The following is a 15,411-nucleotide window of genomic DNA, read 5'->3' on the forward strand; positions in this document are numbered from 1 at the left end:
TTGTGTTCTCTTCTTGGGACATTGACAAATGAGGAGCTGAAAGATGGAGGCAGGCAAAGAAGGAACTGGGTACCACTGAGCCCCAGAAAGTGATATTCTGGGAACCAAGAACAAATCTCTGCTTTTAGATGGCTATTAGAGCCAGCAGGCTGCAACCACAGGGTGGAAAATTTCAGGAAGGCAGATTTGTACTTCCCATCAGAAAACCTTTCCAAGGACCGCAGCTGCTATGGAAGGATGACAACAGTCACATTCCAGCTGCTGCTCCCCAACTGGTCTTTCAGACTTTATGGACTGCTAATAATTTAACATTTGGTTTCAGATCTGAAAGGATTGCATATGCAAAGGGACATTTCCATGGCATCATGCTAGGTGCTGAAGAAGCAGCCTGCTCACTGGGCACTCCCATGCCAGCAAGGGGTAGTGGAGTAGACACGGTTGGGCTTCTGGGAGCACAGAGTTTTCAGTCTGGAGCCTCAGAGAAGAGTCTGAGAGAGATGAATCCTCAGCTGAGACTTAAAATTGGGAGAATTTTGCAGGAAAAAGCTGGAATGGGCTTCCCAGGCTTGAGCAAAGGAGCAAAGGAAAGAAGCAACAGAAGTGGGCAGAGGAGCCGCAAGCAGCTTGGGGAGGGGGGTGGCCTGCAATAAGGCTGCACATGAGAGTTCATGAACTTTGCCAGTATTGAAGGGGTCACAGAAGGAGATAAAATGCTAGAGCGGGAATAGGATAGAATAAAACAGAGTACAGAGCTCCATTCTGCCCTGGGAGAGACAAGGCCCACGTTTTTGCAGTTAACAATATAAGAGGGTGGGGACCATGGCCTAACGACGGGGCAGGGCATCAGATGCCCCGTGATCCACTGTATTCCTTTGGCAAGTACCTCGCTGGGCCTCTGCCTCCCCATCTTCAATGGGCTCCGGGCGCGTCCAGCGCAAAGGACGAGATACGGTGGAGTCAGTAGGAGGGGACTCCACGGGCGTGGCGTAGCTGGCGAAACAGTTTGCGTGGCGGGGTCTGGAGCAGTAAGGACTTGGACGAGGCGGGCAGGGGAGGGCGGGAGGCAAGAGGTTTGAACACCAGTTTACGCATGCGCGTAGACGAGGCCGACGTTTTGCGCATGCGTGCACGGATGCCAACTGCGCAGGCGCTCTTGGTTGGCGGGACTTTAAGAAGCCGCGGCAGCCTTGGTGTCCCAGGTAGCTGACGGCTGCCCGGGCCCGGGAGGGGCGGCCGCAGTGGCGCAGGCCGTCGAAGCGCTATCCTTGGCCGCAGAGAGTGATTTGTGGGCTTGTATCTCCGGGACGGAGGCTGCGGGCTGGACTGGCGTCGTCCCGAAGTCAGGAAGTCACAGACCTCTCCGTGGACGCCGTTCGGCTCATCCCCGCACCAGCCTCCTTGGCGTCGGACCTCTCCGCCCAGCCCAGACCGGTCGCCGCCCCCCAGACAGCGGGGACTGGGGGAGCCAGGGCGCTGCGGCCTCCTCCGGGTGAGAGGAATCCCAAGGGCGAGCCGCGCTTCTCGCTCGGGGCGTGTGCAGAACGGTGTTTGAGGGCAGGGGGTGGGTCACAGGCCTGGGTTCGAATTCCACCTCTGCACCCGCACCCCCAGGCTTCCCCCAGTGGTCCGGGATTTTGCCCCTCTTAAATTCAGTTCCCCTATCTGCAGGGAGGATTTAATGATAGTATTTACAGAGCTGTGCAAAGGATTCAGTGGGATGAGATAATGATGCAAATAAAACGCGCGCGTACATACATGAACAGATCGTGGGATATAATAAGCGCTTAACAAGCAGCTTAACAAATTACATTTGTTGCTGTTATTATCCAGGCTCGAATCTGTGATACAGCTGTAACTGGGGGGATCTAGATCCTTGACCTACCCACACTTGTTCTGTTACCTTTCCCATGCTGTCCCTCCGTATGTATTCATTTCTCTTTGTTTAGAGTCCCTCCCCCACATACAGATTTCTGCTGGGAGGGAGGGGTAAGCGTGGAAGATGCAGAGACGCCTCAGTCATGTCCTTCTTTGCCTCCTTCCTGTCAGTTGTCTCTGACAGCCACCAGGAATACAAATACAGTCTGGCTGGGGTGACAGACATGTAAACAGACTTTTCAGTGCTAGGAAGACTAAGGGGTGGAGCAACCAACTTTGCCTAGAGAAGTGGTTGGAAAGCTTCACATTTGAGGTAGGTTGGGAAGGCTGAATAAGTCTTACAGGCAGTGTGTGTGTAAGATCCAAAAGTGGTGCATGGAATGGGGCTGGCAGGAGAGAGCAGGGATGGGTAGGCTAGGACTAGTTAATGAAATACTGGAAGAATCTCTGCTGCTGTCTAAAGAATGGACTGGAGAGGAGCAGTGCTGGATGTTGGAAGACTAGTGGAGAGGCTGTAAGATTACTCTGGGGGAGGGGGAGGCAGGTGGTGGAAGTTCTGAGACCCGAACTAAACTAAGAACTGGAAGTGGAGAAAAGCTTTCCAGAGACTGTTGGAGGTAGGATGGACAGGACTTTTTATGTGGAGATTAAACATAAGAAGTAAAGGGTGATGTGGGGGCGCCTGGGTAGCGCAGTCGTTAAGCGTCTGCCTTCAGCTCAGGGCGTGATCCTGGCGTTCTGGGATCGAGCCCCACATCAGGCTCCTCCGGTGGGAGCCTGCTTCTTCCTCTCCCACTCCCGCTGTGTTCCCTCTCTCGCTGGCTGTCTATCTCTGTCACATAAATAAATAAAATCTTAAAAAAAAAAAAAGTAAAGGGTGTTGTGATTTTTCTAGTTTGGAAGACCATGTAGATCATGATGCCATCTAGGATACGAGGGACTGTTAAATAATTGGAAAATAAAGGAGGGTACGCCTTAAGCGAGACCTGAGTATTTCTAACGAAGAATTCTGTAGAAATTCAGTATAAGAGGTGATGATAGTCTGATAGTCTCTGGAGGAGGTAGATGAGGTGGGACTGGGCGGGGCCTTGTCAGGCAGAGATGAACAGGTCAGAAATGCTGGACAACACAAGGTCTCTTCTGGGGTAGTAAAGCCCCAGCGAGACAGGCTGAAATGTGAAGGACAGATAACCTCGTTTTCCTGTTTTCAGGATTCTTCATCCAGGATGACTTCAGTAATTAGATCGGAAACTACTGAAGGTAAGTATTGTAGTAAAATTGAGGACCTCTTGCCTTGGGTTCAGGTTTCTGAGCTATACACAAATGCTTTCCTGGCTCCTGGTAGATTTGGAATCACATATTCACATATTTACAGAGATGCTTCCTCACTGTTCCCATGATCTGGGGCATACATTTTCTTTTTCCACCTTTTTGCTCGGATGCATCGTTGTGCGTTTGATTTTGTATTTTGACTTTTTCATAACAAGTGCTAGAAGAGGAACCGGTGACATCTAAGACTCATGATCATCCACTGGAATCGGATCCCACCCTGGTGGAAGTGTGTAGCAAATCACCTGCCTCCCTGGAGATGACTCAAGGCATTTCAGAGGAAAGAATTCACCTTGGCTCTTGCCCTAAAATGAGGGGAAGTTGTGATCTTGGCCACCAGGAGGGACTTCAGTCCAGGTCCCTTCGTTTGTTCCCCCAAGAACAATCTCCCAATCGTCAAGACAAGAGTCAATCTTGGCGGCGAGCAAGTATGAAAGAAATGAGCCGGCGGAAGTCACTGCCTGCCTTTCATCAGGGCATCACAGGTGGGGTGCTGTGTACGTAAGACAGGAGTTCCAGCTCAGATAAGAGGCAGTGAGGTATGGCAGAAAGAATGGAGGAGGATTGACTTGGTTCTGCCATTTGTTATGTGACTGAGCAAATCATGTCACCCCTGTCAACCTCAGTTTCCTCATCTGTAAGGGGGATATTCTAAGATCCTAACTACTAATGTCAAACACCTAGCAAGTGTTCTGTATGATTGCTATTATTTTAGCAGCTGCCCATTGTAATCTCCACCATGAACAGAAATTCTAGTTTACAGTTGTTCAACACTTATCTTTGCTAGGATGAGAGGAGGCATTCAAGATTTCTTCATATGACTTTCTGTCATTTCCTAAAGTGAAACAGAAGGTGGATGGGTTGCTACCCTATTATAGGCTTTATAACTGAAAATATCTCAGAGGGAGGATGCATGTAAAAATATCTTGGTGCAAACTAAGTTTTTAGACATGCCATATTTGAATGTGATTTGTGTGAATATACAATAATAATTACATCTCAGTAAGCATTGAAGTGCAAGATTTAATGTGGAAAGTCCAGTACATTTCAGGAAAAATTTACTAGTTGTGTAACCTTGAGCAGATTACTTAAGCTCCTTTGCCTTACAGTCCTTATCAGTAAATGGGATGAAATAATACCTGTTTTACAGGGTTGTGTGAGAATTAAATGAATTGATATATAACACAGTTCTTGGCATATAGTAAGAAAATAGCTCCAGTGTTAAGCTATTGTGATTATTTTAAAGATATTAGCTCACTTCCAGATGTCCTGATGTCTAGAAGGAAATCTGGGTAAAAATAGCCATTTAGCATATTGCTGCCACAATTGTGCTCACGTACTTTACTCTGTAGGTGTGCCAAAAAACAGCAGCAGTTCCCTACCTTCATCTCTGTTCCAGGGCCTACACACCTAAAATTCTGTATAACAGAAAATCACTGATGTAATAAGATTGGTTATCTCCTGGTTATTCCTGGCCACTTGCCAGGTTTCTTTGGTTATAGGCAGAAGATATCCTGTTTTTCTCTGCTAACAGCAATGAGAAATAATTAGGAGCCAAAAGAACTCAGAACATAGCCAGCTGAAGCTGGAGGACAAAAATATATGTATCTCAAATTGTCAGAGCAGACTTCTTTTGCTGTATAATAATTGATGTTTTTAGACGGACATAATTGAAAAAACAGTGTCTACATCTTGTAGTTGTTTGAGGATTCAGTGGCATCATTATGTAAAATCCCCCTCCAATTCAGGGGGACTCACTATGTGACCTTGGGCAAGTTACCTGTCATCCAGCCTTTGTGCCTCAATGTCCTCATTTGTAAAATGGAATTGATAAACTACTTGCCTTCGGTTTTAATGAGGTGTGCATAGCATTTTATGAAATGCCTTTTATATAGCAAGTGTTCAACAGATTACTATTAATGTTATTATTAGGTCATTATAGAGAGGCAGCATGGTTCTTAGTGGGAAAATACACTTTTTTTGGTGGCAGACTTGGGATTGAATTCTGGCTCCACCAATATCTGGCCTCCAGCAAGTTATCTGCCCTCTGAGCTTCAGTTTTCCCATCTGTAAAATGGAGCTCATATTTACAAGACTGTATATAAAGCACACTTCAGGGGCGCCTGGCTAACTTGGTAGAGCATGTGACTCTCTCTCTCTCTTTTTTTTAAAGATTTTATTTATTTATTTATTTGAAAGAGAGACAGTAACAGCATTAGCAGGGGGCAGGAGGGAGAGGGAGGAGAATGCCCCCCCGCCCCCATTGGGCAGGGAGCCCTATGTGGGGCTCCACACGAGGACTCTGAGATCCTGACCAAGCCGAAGGCAGATGCTTAACCTCCTGAGCCACCCAGGCATCTGAGCATTGCAACTCTTGATCTCGGTCCTGAGTTCAAGCCCCACATTGAGCATGGAGCCTACTTTAAGAAAAAAGCACATTGCAGTGCCTGTCCTAAAGATGCTCAAATGTTCCCATCTCCTTTCCTTACATGCTGAAAATAAAACATCAAAAAAATTATTTTTAAGTTACATTATTGTTTTTATTATTTTTGATTTTTTTTTAAGGATTTAATTATTTATTTGAAAGAGAGAGCCTGCGTGTGAGCAGGGGCAGAGGCAGAGGGAGAGAAACTCAAGTAGACTTCCAGCTGAGCAGGGAGCTGGCTGCAGGGATTGATCCCACTACTCTGAGATCCTGACCTGAGCCAGAATTAAGAGTTGAACACTCAACTGACTGAGCCATCCAGGTGTCCCTAACAGGCAAGATTTTAATGTAATCCATAAAAGGTTTTTAATAACTTCTTAAGGTTAGTACGCATAAACAGGTAAATTTCATCTTTAGGTAAAAATTAGATATACTGAATATGAATTCTTTCAAGTAGAAAAGGCTGCCTAGGCATTCTTGCCTAAAGTTAGACCCCATCAAGAGGGAGGGCAATTTTCAGTTTTTTTACTTTGCTAACTGTGTTAGAATCTCGCTCCTTACATGTGGTGATATTTTATGTTAGAGCTCAGCAGATCCATCAGTGCCAACTTAACAGAAAGCAAACGGCTGGTTGCTCTCCTGCTTTCCAGCTTCCAGGTAAGAGTCTCGGGATTGAGAAATGCTTTCTTTTTCTTTCTTTTTTTTTTTTCTTAAACTGTTACTGTGACAGCCCCAAAGGGAGATCAGTATTGTGTGATGTATCAGTTAAAATTAAAAGGTGTTTCTCTCTAGGTGGGATTAGTTTAAAAGCCAGATTTAATCCCAGCAGCAGCTGATTTCTCTCTGGACTAGGCTCTCTACCAGTCCCGCTGGTGCTGCTCCTGCTGCTAAGTGAGCAGCTGACACATTTTCTCCATCTAGTATATTTTGCCCATTGGCAGCAAAGTATGGGAATTTAAAGTGGGTGAAGGTGAATATTTTAAGTTAAAGCAGACATTTGAGGTCTGACTACATACCAAGTGGGAATTATATGGCTACCTGGTGATTACATCAGTTTAGATAAGTCATTTGTGTTACTTAAATGACCATGTTTCTCTGAACCAAAAATCAAAGAGATTTTTCCTGATCTACTTATTTGTTTATACAAAAAATCTTAGGTATAAAAATTAAATCATGTTTACTTTCACGTTGATTAAACATCATGAAATTACATGAATTTAGGACTGACCTGGAAAATCTTGGTTGTTGTACTGAAAATGTTTTCCTTTATTTAGTTCTCTGTTCAGAAAATTGAACCTTTCCTAATGGACACTGAGGGCTTCAGTCTTGAAAGTTTTAGAGCCAAAGGTAAGTTGCTAAGAATAGATGAGAAAGCTTTGGCCTTTGGCTTTACCTTCTGTTCGGGTCAGTTGAGGCCCCACTTTCAGGACCCCCATTTATAGGACCTGCTGCATCACAAAACCAGCTCCCTCTCTATTTTAGAGTTGTGTTTTAAAAAGTAAGAATATATGCTTATGAGATTCAGAAGGTATAAAAGTTAAAAGTAAGGCTGCCTCTCACCCCAAGCCAGTCCAACCCCTCTCTGCAGAGTCCACTAGAGACGCCAGCTTCCTGTGAATTATTACAGGGATCTTACTGCATTTGCAACATTTTACATGAATACCAAATGGACATATACTCTCTGCACTGTTCTTTATCTTGTCTTTTTTTTTTCTTAGATTTATATGTTTATTTTAGAAAGGGTGGGAGGGAGGGAGTGGGGGAGGGGCAAAGGATGAGGGAGAGAGAAACTCACGCAGAGTCTGTCCTGAGCGAGGAGCCCAATGGAGGGCTCAATCTCATGACCCTGGGATCATGATCTGAGCCAAGGGCAGACGCTTAATTGACTGAGCCACCCAGGCGCCCCATGTCTTTTTTTTTTTTGAACCAAACAATATGTCTTGCACGTTGTTCCGTATTGCACATATAGAACCATCTTGACATTTTAGTAGCCATATGATATTTCATTTTATAAATGTTCCATATATGATTTAACTAGTTCTTTACTGATGGGCTTTTAAGATTGTTTCCAGTCTTTTGCTATTATAATGAATAAGATAATGAATACTTTTTTACACAAGCCTTTTGGCACATACACAAGTAAAAATAAGATAAATTTCTAGAATTGGAATTACATAGATCAAATGAAATGTGAGAAATTACCAGATTGCCCTCCAGAAAGGTTATATCAGTTTATTCTCTTACCAGCAATATATGCAAGTACCTATTTTTTCATACTAACAACAGTTTTATCAAACAATTCAGATTTTTTACTATTTGATAGGTGATAAAAAGTATTTTCTAGTTTTAATCTGTGTTCCTTTTTCTTTCAAAGAGAATAAGCACTTTTTTTGTATTGTTAGAGCCACCCGCTCTTCATTTTCTGTGTATTGTTTGTAAACTTTGTTCATTTTTTTTTTTTTTAATCCAAAATGTGTTGATTGGGGTAGTTTGCCCCTCATCTTCATTCCGGGTGCTTTTAGCTGCTTTTAGCGCTGCTTCTCTGTCTGAAGGAGCATCCTTCTGTTAGCCTTGATTTTCCTCCCGTAGGCTAGCAAAGGACAGTGGTGCAGCCAACACGCAAAACTATTGTTTGTGCATGGCTAAAGGCGGTGATTTTGTAGCATCCTGGGCACTTCACATCCATGAAGTAGGACTTAGGGCTCTGCACCAGGCACTTCTTGTGCTTCCTTTTCTCGTCCAGGATGGGTGGAGGAGGTCCTTCAAGAGGGGATGTTCTTGCGGGGAGGTCGGCACTGCTGGAAAGGCTCATTTTTCGTTTTTGAAAATTGGGATGTTGGCTTTTTTCCATCAGATTGTAGGAACTCTTTATACTTAAGGAAATTAGCTGTTCATCTCTGATATAAGTTACAAATATTCTTAGGAATCCATTTTCAACTTTCTAGGAAGTAGCTATTTACAGTGCAACTGCCTAATCATCCAGGGTCAGAAATATTCAATGTTACCCACTTAAAAGACCTGGAAAATATATGAACACAGACTTGTTTATCTCAGCATTGGACCATCACCATAATTAGAGTAGATACAGTAGCTTTTAACATCTGCTTTCCCCTCCGCATTTCTCACCTGAGTGCAATTACATATTCTTCCAAGTCAAAGCAGAATTATGCCCATAATTCTTTATTCTCTTTTAACATTTTTCATTACGCCCCTGCCTGTTGCCTGACTTCTGTAATATGTTCTTCCTTTCAGTGCCAGCAGTTGAAATTTCTCAAAAGAATGAAATGTCAGTGCACATGTAACTTTTAACTAGTTTTCACCAGTCAAGTATAAAAAGACACTATCATAAATGTCATAAAGAGGAGTTGTCTTCCATTTTTTCTGTACCTACCCAACGAAAAAAGATAAAATCTTTCTGCATATTTATACTACTTCTTTGAATGCGTGAGAGGGCCGGAATGTAAGAGGGACCTAGAGTAGATACACTTTGAGTATATCTTTGTCAGCAGCTTGCTGTGAAAATTCATATTGTTTTTATTTTATAATGTGTACTTTTTTTCCCTCTAGCATCTTCTCTTTCTGAAGAATTGAAACATTTTGCAGAGAGCCTGGAAAGTAATGGAACTCTACAAAAATGTTTTGAAGATTCAAAAGGGTATGTGCAGTTCCCTTTCTGTCCTAAATTATAATTGAATTAAGACTTTTCATTATAATTAGTTGTTTATTCACTCAACAAACATTTATCCAGCATCTTCTACACACCAGCCTCTTCTAGATGCTGGAGATAAAATGATAAATAAGCAAGATCCTTCTTACGTATTTTAACAGGAGAGACGATCAAATACGTAGAAAATAAGGATTTTAGGTAGTGACGATCTAAGAAGTCAGTAACTATGATAGTGACTTGAGGGGATGGGTAACTTTAGTTAGTATTCAGAAAAGACCTGTAAGACCTGCGTGGTGGGATGGAATCAGCCATGGAGGAAAAGCATCGTTCAGATCTTTGCTAGCAATGCAAGTTGGTGATAAACTTATGTTCTTCAGCTGTTGGTAAGCAAGAATATTAGGAGGAGTTTTTAAATCCCACCCCCAAACTGGTAGTTCCTCTATAGGGGCAGGGCCTATCCTGCTTTGCAACAAATCATGTCACTTGGGCCTACCTCATAAAACTTTTTAGTTTTGAATTCACAAAGGTCTGCTTTCCCACAGATTGTTAAAATTAACATTGCTATCCAGGAAATGAAAAATATGTTGGCTCGACATAGTATCTCTTTTAATGCAGTGTTTTTAAGCTGTTAGCTGCTGCGTCTCAGTGAGAGGTGATGGAGGCTATGTGTCTCAGGCCGTTGTAGAGAAAAATGAAAGGCGGCACAGCTAACTTGTCTTTGCCAGGTAAAATACCAAGTACATCTGCAGAATTTTGGCATTTTCAGTGCCTGCTTCTTTTGTATCAGGATTAGTCACCCAACTGAGCTGAGCCATTGGTGTGAGTAAATGTGATCCCTGGCCACTGATAGTATCATTTGGAGTGGGAAGAAAAGATGGTCATATACAAAAGAATTGTTGGGCCTTAAAAGATGGCTCAAAAAAAGGGACTCGAAAATGATGTGAACAGGGGGCACCCGGGCAGCTCAGTCGGTTGAGTGTCCGACTCTTGGATTCCGCTCAGGTACTGATCTCATGGCTTGTGAGATCAAGCCCCAAGTTGGGCTCCATGCTCAGTGGGAGTCTACTTGGATATTCTCTCCCTCTGTCCCTTCCTCCAGTCACTCTTTCTCTGTCTCTCTTTCTCTCAAATAAATAAATCTTTTAAAAAAATGATGTGAACAGGGGCGCCTGGTTGGCACAACCNAAAAAAAAAATGATGTGAACAAAAGTTTGGAGATGGTAAACGCCAGATGTTTGAGGGTCAGGCTGAGTGAGATTATATGGGACAGAATAGGTGAAAGGCAACAATTGGAATCAAAGTTAATGAGCTGGTTGGAGCCAAAACACAGCCTAAAGTGCCAGGTTAAGGAGTTTTGACTTTTATTCTGAATGCGGTGGAGAGTCACAGAGTGTAAGGCAAGGAAAACAAAATTATGGAATATTTGAGGGAAGGGTAATCTGGCTATAGGTGAATTGGAATCAATGAGAGAAACAAAAAATAAAGAGACCACTGAGGAAACTGTTATCTAGTGCAAAAGGGAGATAGAGCCCAAGAATAAATGTTTGTTGAAAGATGAATTCTGAACATCTTTTACTGCCATTAAAATTATGTAAGGCATCCTGTTAAAAGCAAGGGCTCTTGAAAGATTTATGTTGATCTTACAATCCTATCTGTATTCCAGAAAAGAATCAGATTTGTCTCTGGAAACGTCAGTGGCTGAGATGAAGGAATACATAACAAAGTAAGTGAAAATGAATGATCCTTTGTTGGAAAATCTAAATTCATCCGGGGAAAATAACTAGGTTTGGAAAAAATGAATAGTAAACATCCCATTCAGAGTCTCAGTACTAGTGTGTTAACACTAGAATTCAGAAAGCTGCATATTGGGATCTTGTGGGCTCTACTCAGGGCCAGTTTCACAGAATGGAGTCTAGGGAATAAGGATGTTAATTTGATTTTAAGAACTCATGTTTGATTTGATTAAATTAATATCCTCCCAATCAGTCGGGCTTTCTAATCCTTTAATGACCTTTTTATTCACATCTTAGAACCATAGTAGAGACCTAATGTACTTACTGTTGCCCTGAATGATTCAGAATGAGATGATCAAAAAGTAACTGATTTTTTTCCCCCTGATTTCTATAGATATTCTTTAGAACGTCAGTCTTGGGATCAGCTCTTGCAGCACTACCAGAAGGAGGCTGAAGAGATCATATCCAGGTTAGATCCATGACTGGAAATAGGAAGCAATCTTTTTACCTTGTGGAATTTGATTTGAATTGATTTCAGTTCTGTTAGCACAAACTGAAGAATGAATCTTTCTCATAGGCCAATCAACTCATCAAAGCTCTGTAAAATGTGTATTAGCACCCTAGGACTATAAATGGAGAGTTGCAGGAAGGGGAAGGAGAGTAGGTGTCACTATTTTCAGAATTGCTTCTGTTCTGTGTCCTTGGCTGCTGTTCTACATCCTGGGGGAGACACGCATATCTCTGCCCTGTACCGGGGTACCTTTTTTTTGGGATTGGGCCAAAAACTTGGTCAGGGCACATCAGTTTGTACGTGGCCTTCAAGCTGCAGGTATGGGAGAGAACCCTGGCCAGGTTCTTCATGGAGGTGCAAAGACATGGAGGTGGGTGATGAAAGCACACAGGAAAGAGGATCTTTGGGTCCTAAAGGCATAAGAAAGTGGGAAGGCGCTAGACTTTGATTTAATTGGCCATCTAAGCCACTTAAGCTTTTTTCCCCCCAACCGAATCTCAGCTGGAAACCCAAATATAAAATGTTAGCTAAAACCCTAACTGCAGAGTGGCTTCTTAGTAAAGAGGTGCTTTCAGGAACATAGTTGGAAAACTTCTGCAGTCCAGGCACTGATGGTCACCAGTTACTTTATTCGCCCCTTACATGTTCTGTTTATGAAGCTAGGTAAAGTATAAGATGGCAGTTTCAGAATAAGAACTTTTGATGTGGCATAGCTTATTGGTTAAGAGGAATGCTTCTGGAAGCAGATTGTCTCTGTTCAAATACTAATTACTCCTTCATTTTGTGCCCTTGGGGAAGCTACTTAATCTCTAAGCTTGAAGATCCTCTTGAAAACGGGGTTAATATTAGTACCCACCTCGTTGGGTTATTGTGAGTGTTAAATGAGGTGAAATGGAGGAACGTGTTTAGCAGGGTCTAGCAGTCAGGAAATTGTAGGAGTGGTTGTTGTTAAAGAGTTCTCAGTTTTCATGAACTCTCCATCATATTCGGTTATTTCAGATAATTGAAGTGGCCCAGGATTTTTTTGGAAAAGATCATAGACATGGATTTCAGGAAAGCAAGCTTTGGCTTTACCTCACATATAGTCCTTTTTGTAAATGGACCTTACTGTTAGGTGGAGTCAACTGATCTGAAGGTTCTACCATTTCCTGGAGTCCAGTGGTATAAATATGTTAACACTGGAATAATCATTTCAGGCCCCCTTGTTAATAAGAGAGCCTACGCCTACAGTAGAGTGCAATAATATTGGTTCAGGTTAATAAAGCCTTATTGGAAACTTTTCCCTAGGTTGTCTTACATATCTTCCCCCCGAAAATGAGTATAAAAATTCCTTGAGGGGCGCCTGGGTGGCTCAGTTTGTTAAGCATCTGCCTTTGGCTCAGGTCACGATCCCAGCGTCCCAGGATCGAGCCCTGCTCAGTGGGGAGTCTGCTTCTCTTTCTCCATCTCCCCTCTGCTCATGCTCACTATCTCTTTCAAATAAATAAATAATAAAAAGCCTTTAAAAAAATTCCTTGAACGTTCTTCTTTTTTTTTTTCCTCCAGAGGATCAGCTGAAACCAAAGTTACTGAAGTTGAAGTGGAACCTGCAGCATATCTTGGATCTTCCCAGAGTGAGGTCCTTAATACAAAGCCTGACTACCAGAAGATATTGCAGAACCAGAATAAAGTCTTTGATTATATGGAGCTGGTGGTGAGTTGGCTCATGTTAATTTGGTGATTTAGCTTTGCTATGTTGTCAGCCTTGGAAGTTAAGAAGAGACCTGGAGAATATGTGTAATGAGATAAGTATATTCAGCTCTACCTTGGGAAAACATGGAGAGACAATAAAAAAATAAATATGTGGTGATAAGAGCTAATAAAGCAGTGTAAAGAGAGAGTGTACAGGAAGGGCAGCAGGTTGCTGTATAGAGAGCAGTTGTTGATGGTCCTGCAAGGAGCTGCAGGCAGAGGGAGAGGGAGAAGCAGGCTCCCCACTGAGCAGGGAGCCCAACATAGGGTTCAATAGGGCGGAGGGGAAGGACAATGTGGTACCAGAGGAAGAAAGTCATATAGTGGGCTGCTTTTTGAGAGAGCCATGACCTTCAGTTGAGAGACAAAACTAACTCAAGACGACCCTTCCGGCAAGCCTGCATAAAAACATCCTGACTTTATTCAGCTCCCTCCCACTTGGGTTCCCTCTTAGCTAAACCTGCCCAGACACCAGAGGATGTGGAATTCTGCTTGAGGTTATGCGCTGCAGCCTCCCAGGGCATAGAGCAACATGGAGAAGTGCAGAGCATGAATCTGGAAGAGCAAACAAAATGTATGGCACAAACATTCCAGATTGAAAAGACAACAAAGGCAAAGCTCCTGAGCAGGAGTTTGCTTGTCCTTTTTTGAGGAACATGAAAGAAGCCACGGACCCTTATAGCTCACAGCTGTCTTTCATGTGCAGATGGACGAACTGCAAGGCTCAGTGAAGCAGCTGCATGCTTTTATGGATGAAAGTACCCAATGTCTCCAGAAGGTGTCAGTACAGCTCGGTGAGTGTGTGTCTTCAGGGGACTAGAGCTTGCACTATTTTATATACTATAGCCCTTCAGATACAAACTGCCCTTCAAAGCATATGGTCTCAGAGAATAAGGCCTATATGAGATGATTTCTTTTTCTCCCCTCACAATAATTATTGTGCTGTGTGTACTCAGAGTTGATGGGAAATTTCTAGATGTGAATTCCACAGGAACACAGTAGACTGAAAATTAAATCCCCACAAACCGGGTTGTTTTATTAAATCCAAGTTTTTAAATACCCATTGACATTTTCCTCTTCATTCTTCAAGAGTCCACTAAGTGACATTGACATTACTTCCCTGTTGCTTTTCCTTGGCCTTCTCCAGCCCTAAATTATTTTCTATATATACCTTCATTTTCTCATTACATTATAGTATGATTGTGGTTGCAGCTGGCTTTCCTACCAGACTGCCATCTCCTTGAGGACAGAGACTCTCTTGTCATTGTAATGCCCTTCAGTGTCTGGCACAGTGTCCATACAAGTTTTCAATAAATGTTATTTTGAATTCAACTGAAATTTACTTTTGTCTTTCCTCTGCAGGGAAGAGAAGCACACAACAGTTAGATCCCTCACCAGCTCGAAAACTGCTCAAGCTTCAGCCACAGAACCCACCTGCCACACATTGCTCTAGGTCTTGTCAGTGACTTCATGTACCTTTCCTGCCACAAGGTGCTCCAAAGAAGAGAGATGGGACGAGTGCCCCAGTACATGGCAACTGGATGGCAGTCTGAGCTGGTGATAGCTGCCCTGTTGCCTTTGAGGACTGGCTGAATGTAGAGCCCTGCAGTTTTTTTTTCCTAAAAGTGACAGAATTTATGCATCTGTAAGAGTGTAGTATAGGGGCGCCTGGGTGGCACAGCGGTTAAGCGTCTGCCTTCGGCTCAGGGCATGATCCCGGCGTTATGGGATCGAGCCCCCACATCAGGCTCCTCCACTANAAAAAAAATCTTTAAAAAAAAAAAAAAAAGAGTGTAGTATAGATACTTTTTCCAAGAATGTGCAAAATGCTTGCAACTTCTGTTGTGGAATGACCTTGAGAACTAGTAGCCCATTCTTTTAAATATCCTTCATGATCAGTAATCTTCTTGTGAAGATGTTTTTTAGGTTTTGAAACAATCGAGTCATTCAGGACCAAATCCAGGGGAACATTTCAGGGGTCAGGTTGGGTTCTGGTAGTAAAGGAATGAGGCTGATTTTCTAGCGTGGCCCTGGAGGTGATTTTTGGTGGAGGAGTTGGAGTGTCGTTTGCATCATGAGGATAAACATGTATCACTTTACACGATGTCCAAATTGAAGGAAATACCACTCATTCTCTGTC

The 15,411-nt window shown here is 42.9% G+C and overlaps 1 protein-coding gene and 1 pseudogene across 2 annotated transcripts; one reads left to right on the forward strand and one right to left on the reverse strand.

The window, feature by feature from the left end:
- The first annotated feature begins 1,148 nt into the window (after window positions 1-1,148).
- On the forward strand, window positions 1,149-15,024 carry DSN1 (DSN1 component of MIS12 kinetochore complex). Of its 2 annotated transcripts, XM_019795182.2 has the most exons (11): window positions 1,151-1,489; window positions 3,087-3,135; window positions 3,363-3,689; window positions 6,213-6,286; window positions 6,904-6,976; window positions 9,197-9,284; window positions 10,960-11,019; window positions 11,424-11,498; window positions 13,086-13,233; window positions 13,978-14,065; window positions 14,634-15,024. In XM_019795182.2, the coding sequence occupies exons 2-11, from the start codon at window positions 3,102-3,104 to the stop codon at window positions 14,735-14,737; spliced, it is 1,071 nt and encodes a 356-aa protein (XP_019650741.1). In that variant the 5' UTR covers window positions 1,151-1,489; window positions 3,087-3,101; the 3' UTR covers window positions 14,738-15,024. The 2 variants fall into 2 exon arrangements, with proteins under 2 accessions (XP_034496412.1, XP_019650741.1); XM_034640521.1 differs by lacking the exon at window positions 3,363-3,689 and having other exon boundaries at window positions 1,149-1,489.
- LOC105235848 lies at window positions 8,148-9,156 on the reverse strand (annotated as a pseudogene).
- Window positions 15,025-15,411: the final 387 nt, after the last annotated feature.

Source organism: Ailuropoda melanoleuca, chromosome 13 (assembly GCF_002007445.2).
Source record: "Ailuropoda melanoleuca isolate Jingjing chromosome 13, ASM200744v2, whole genome shotgun sequence".
In the NCBI taxonomy this organism is placed as follows: Eukaryota; Metazoa; Chordata; class Mammalia; order Carnivora; family Ursidae; genus Ailuropoda; species Ailuropoda melanoleuca.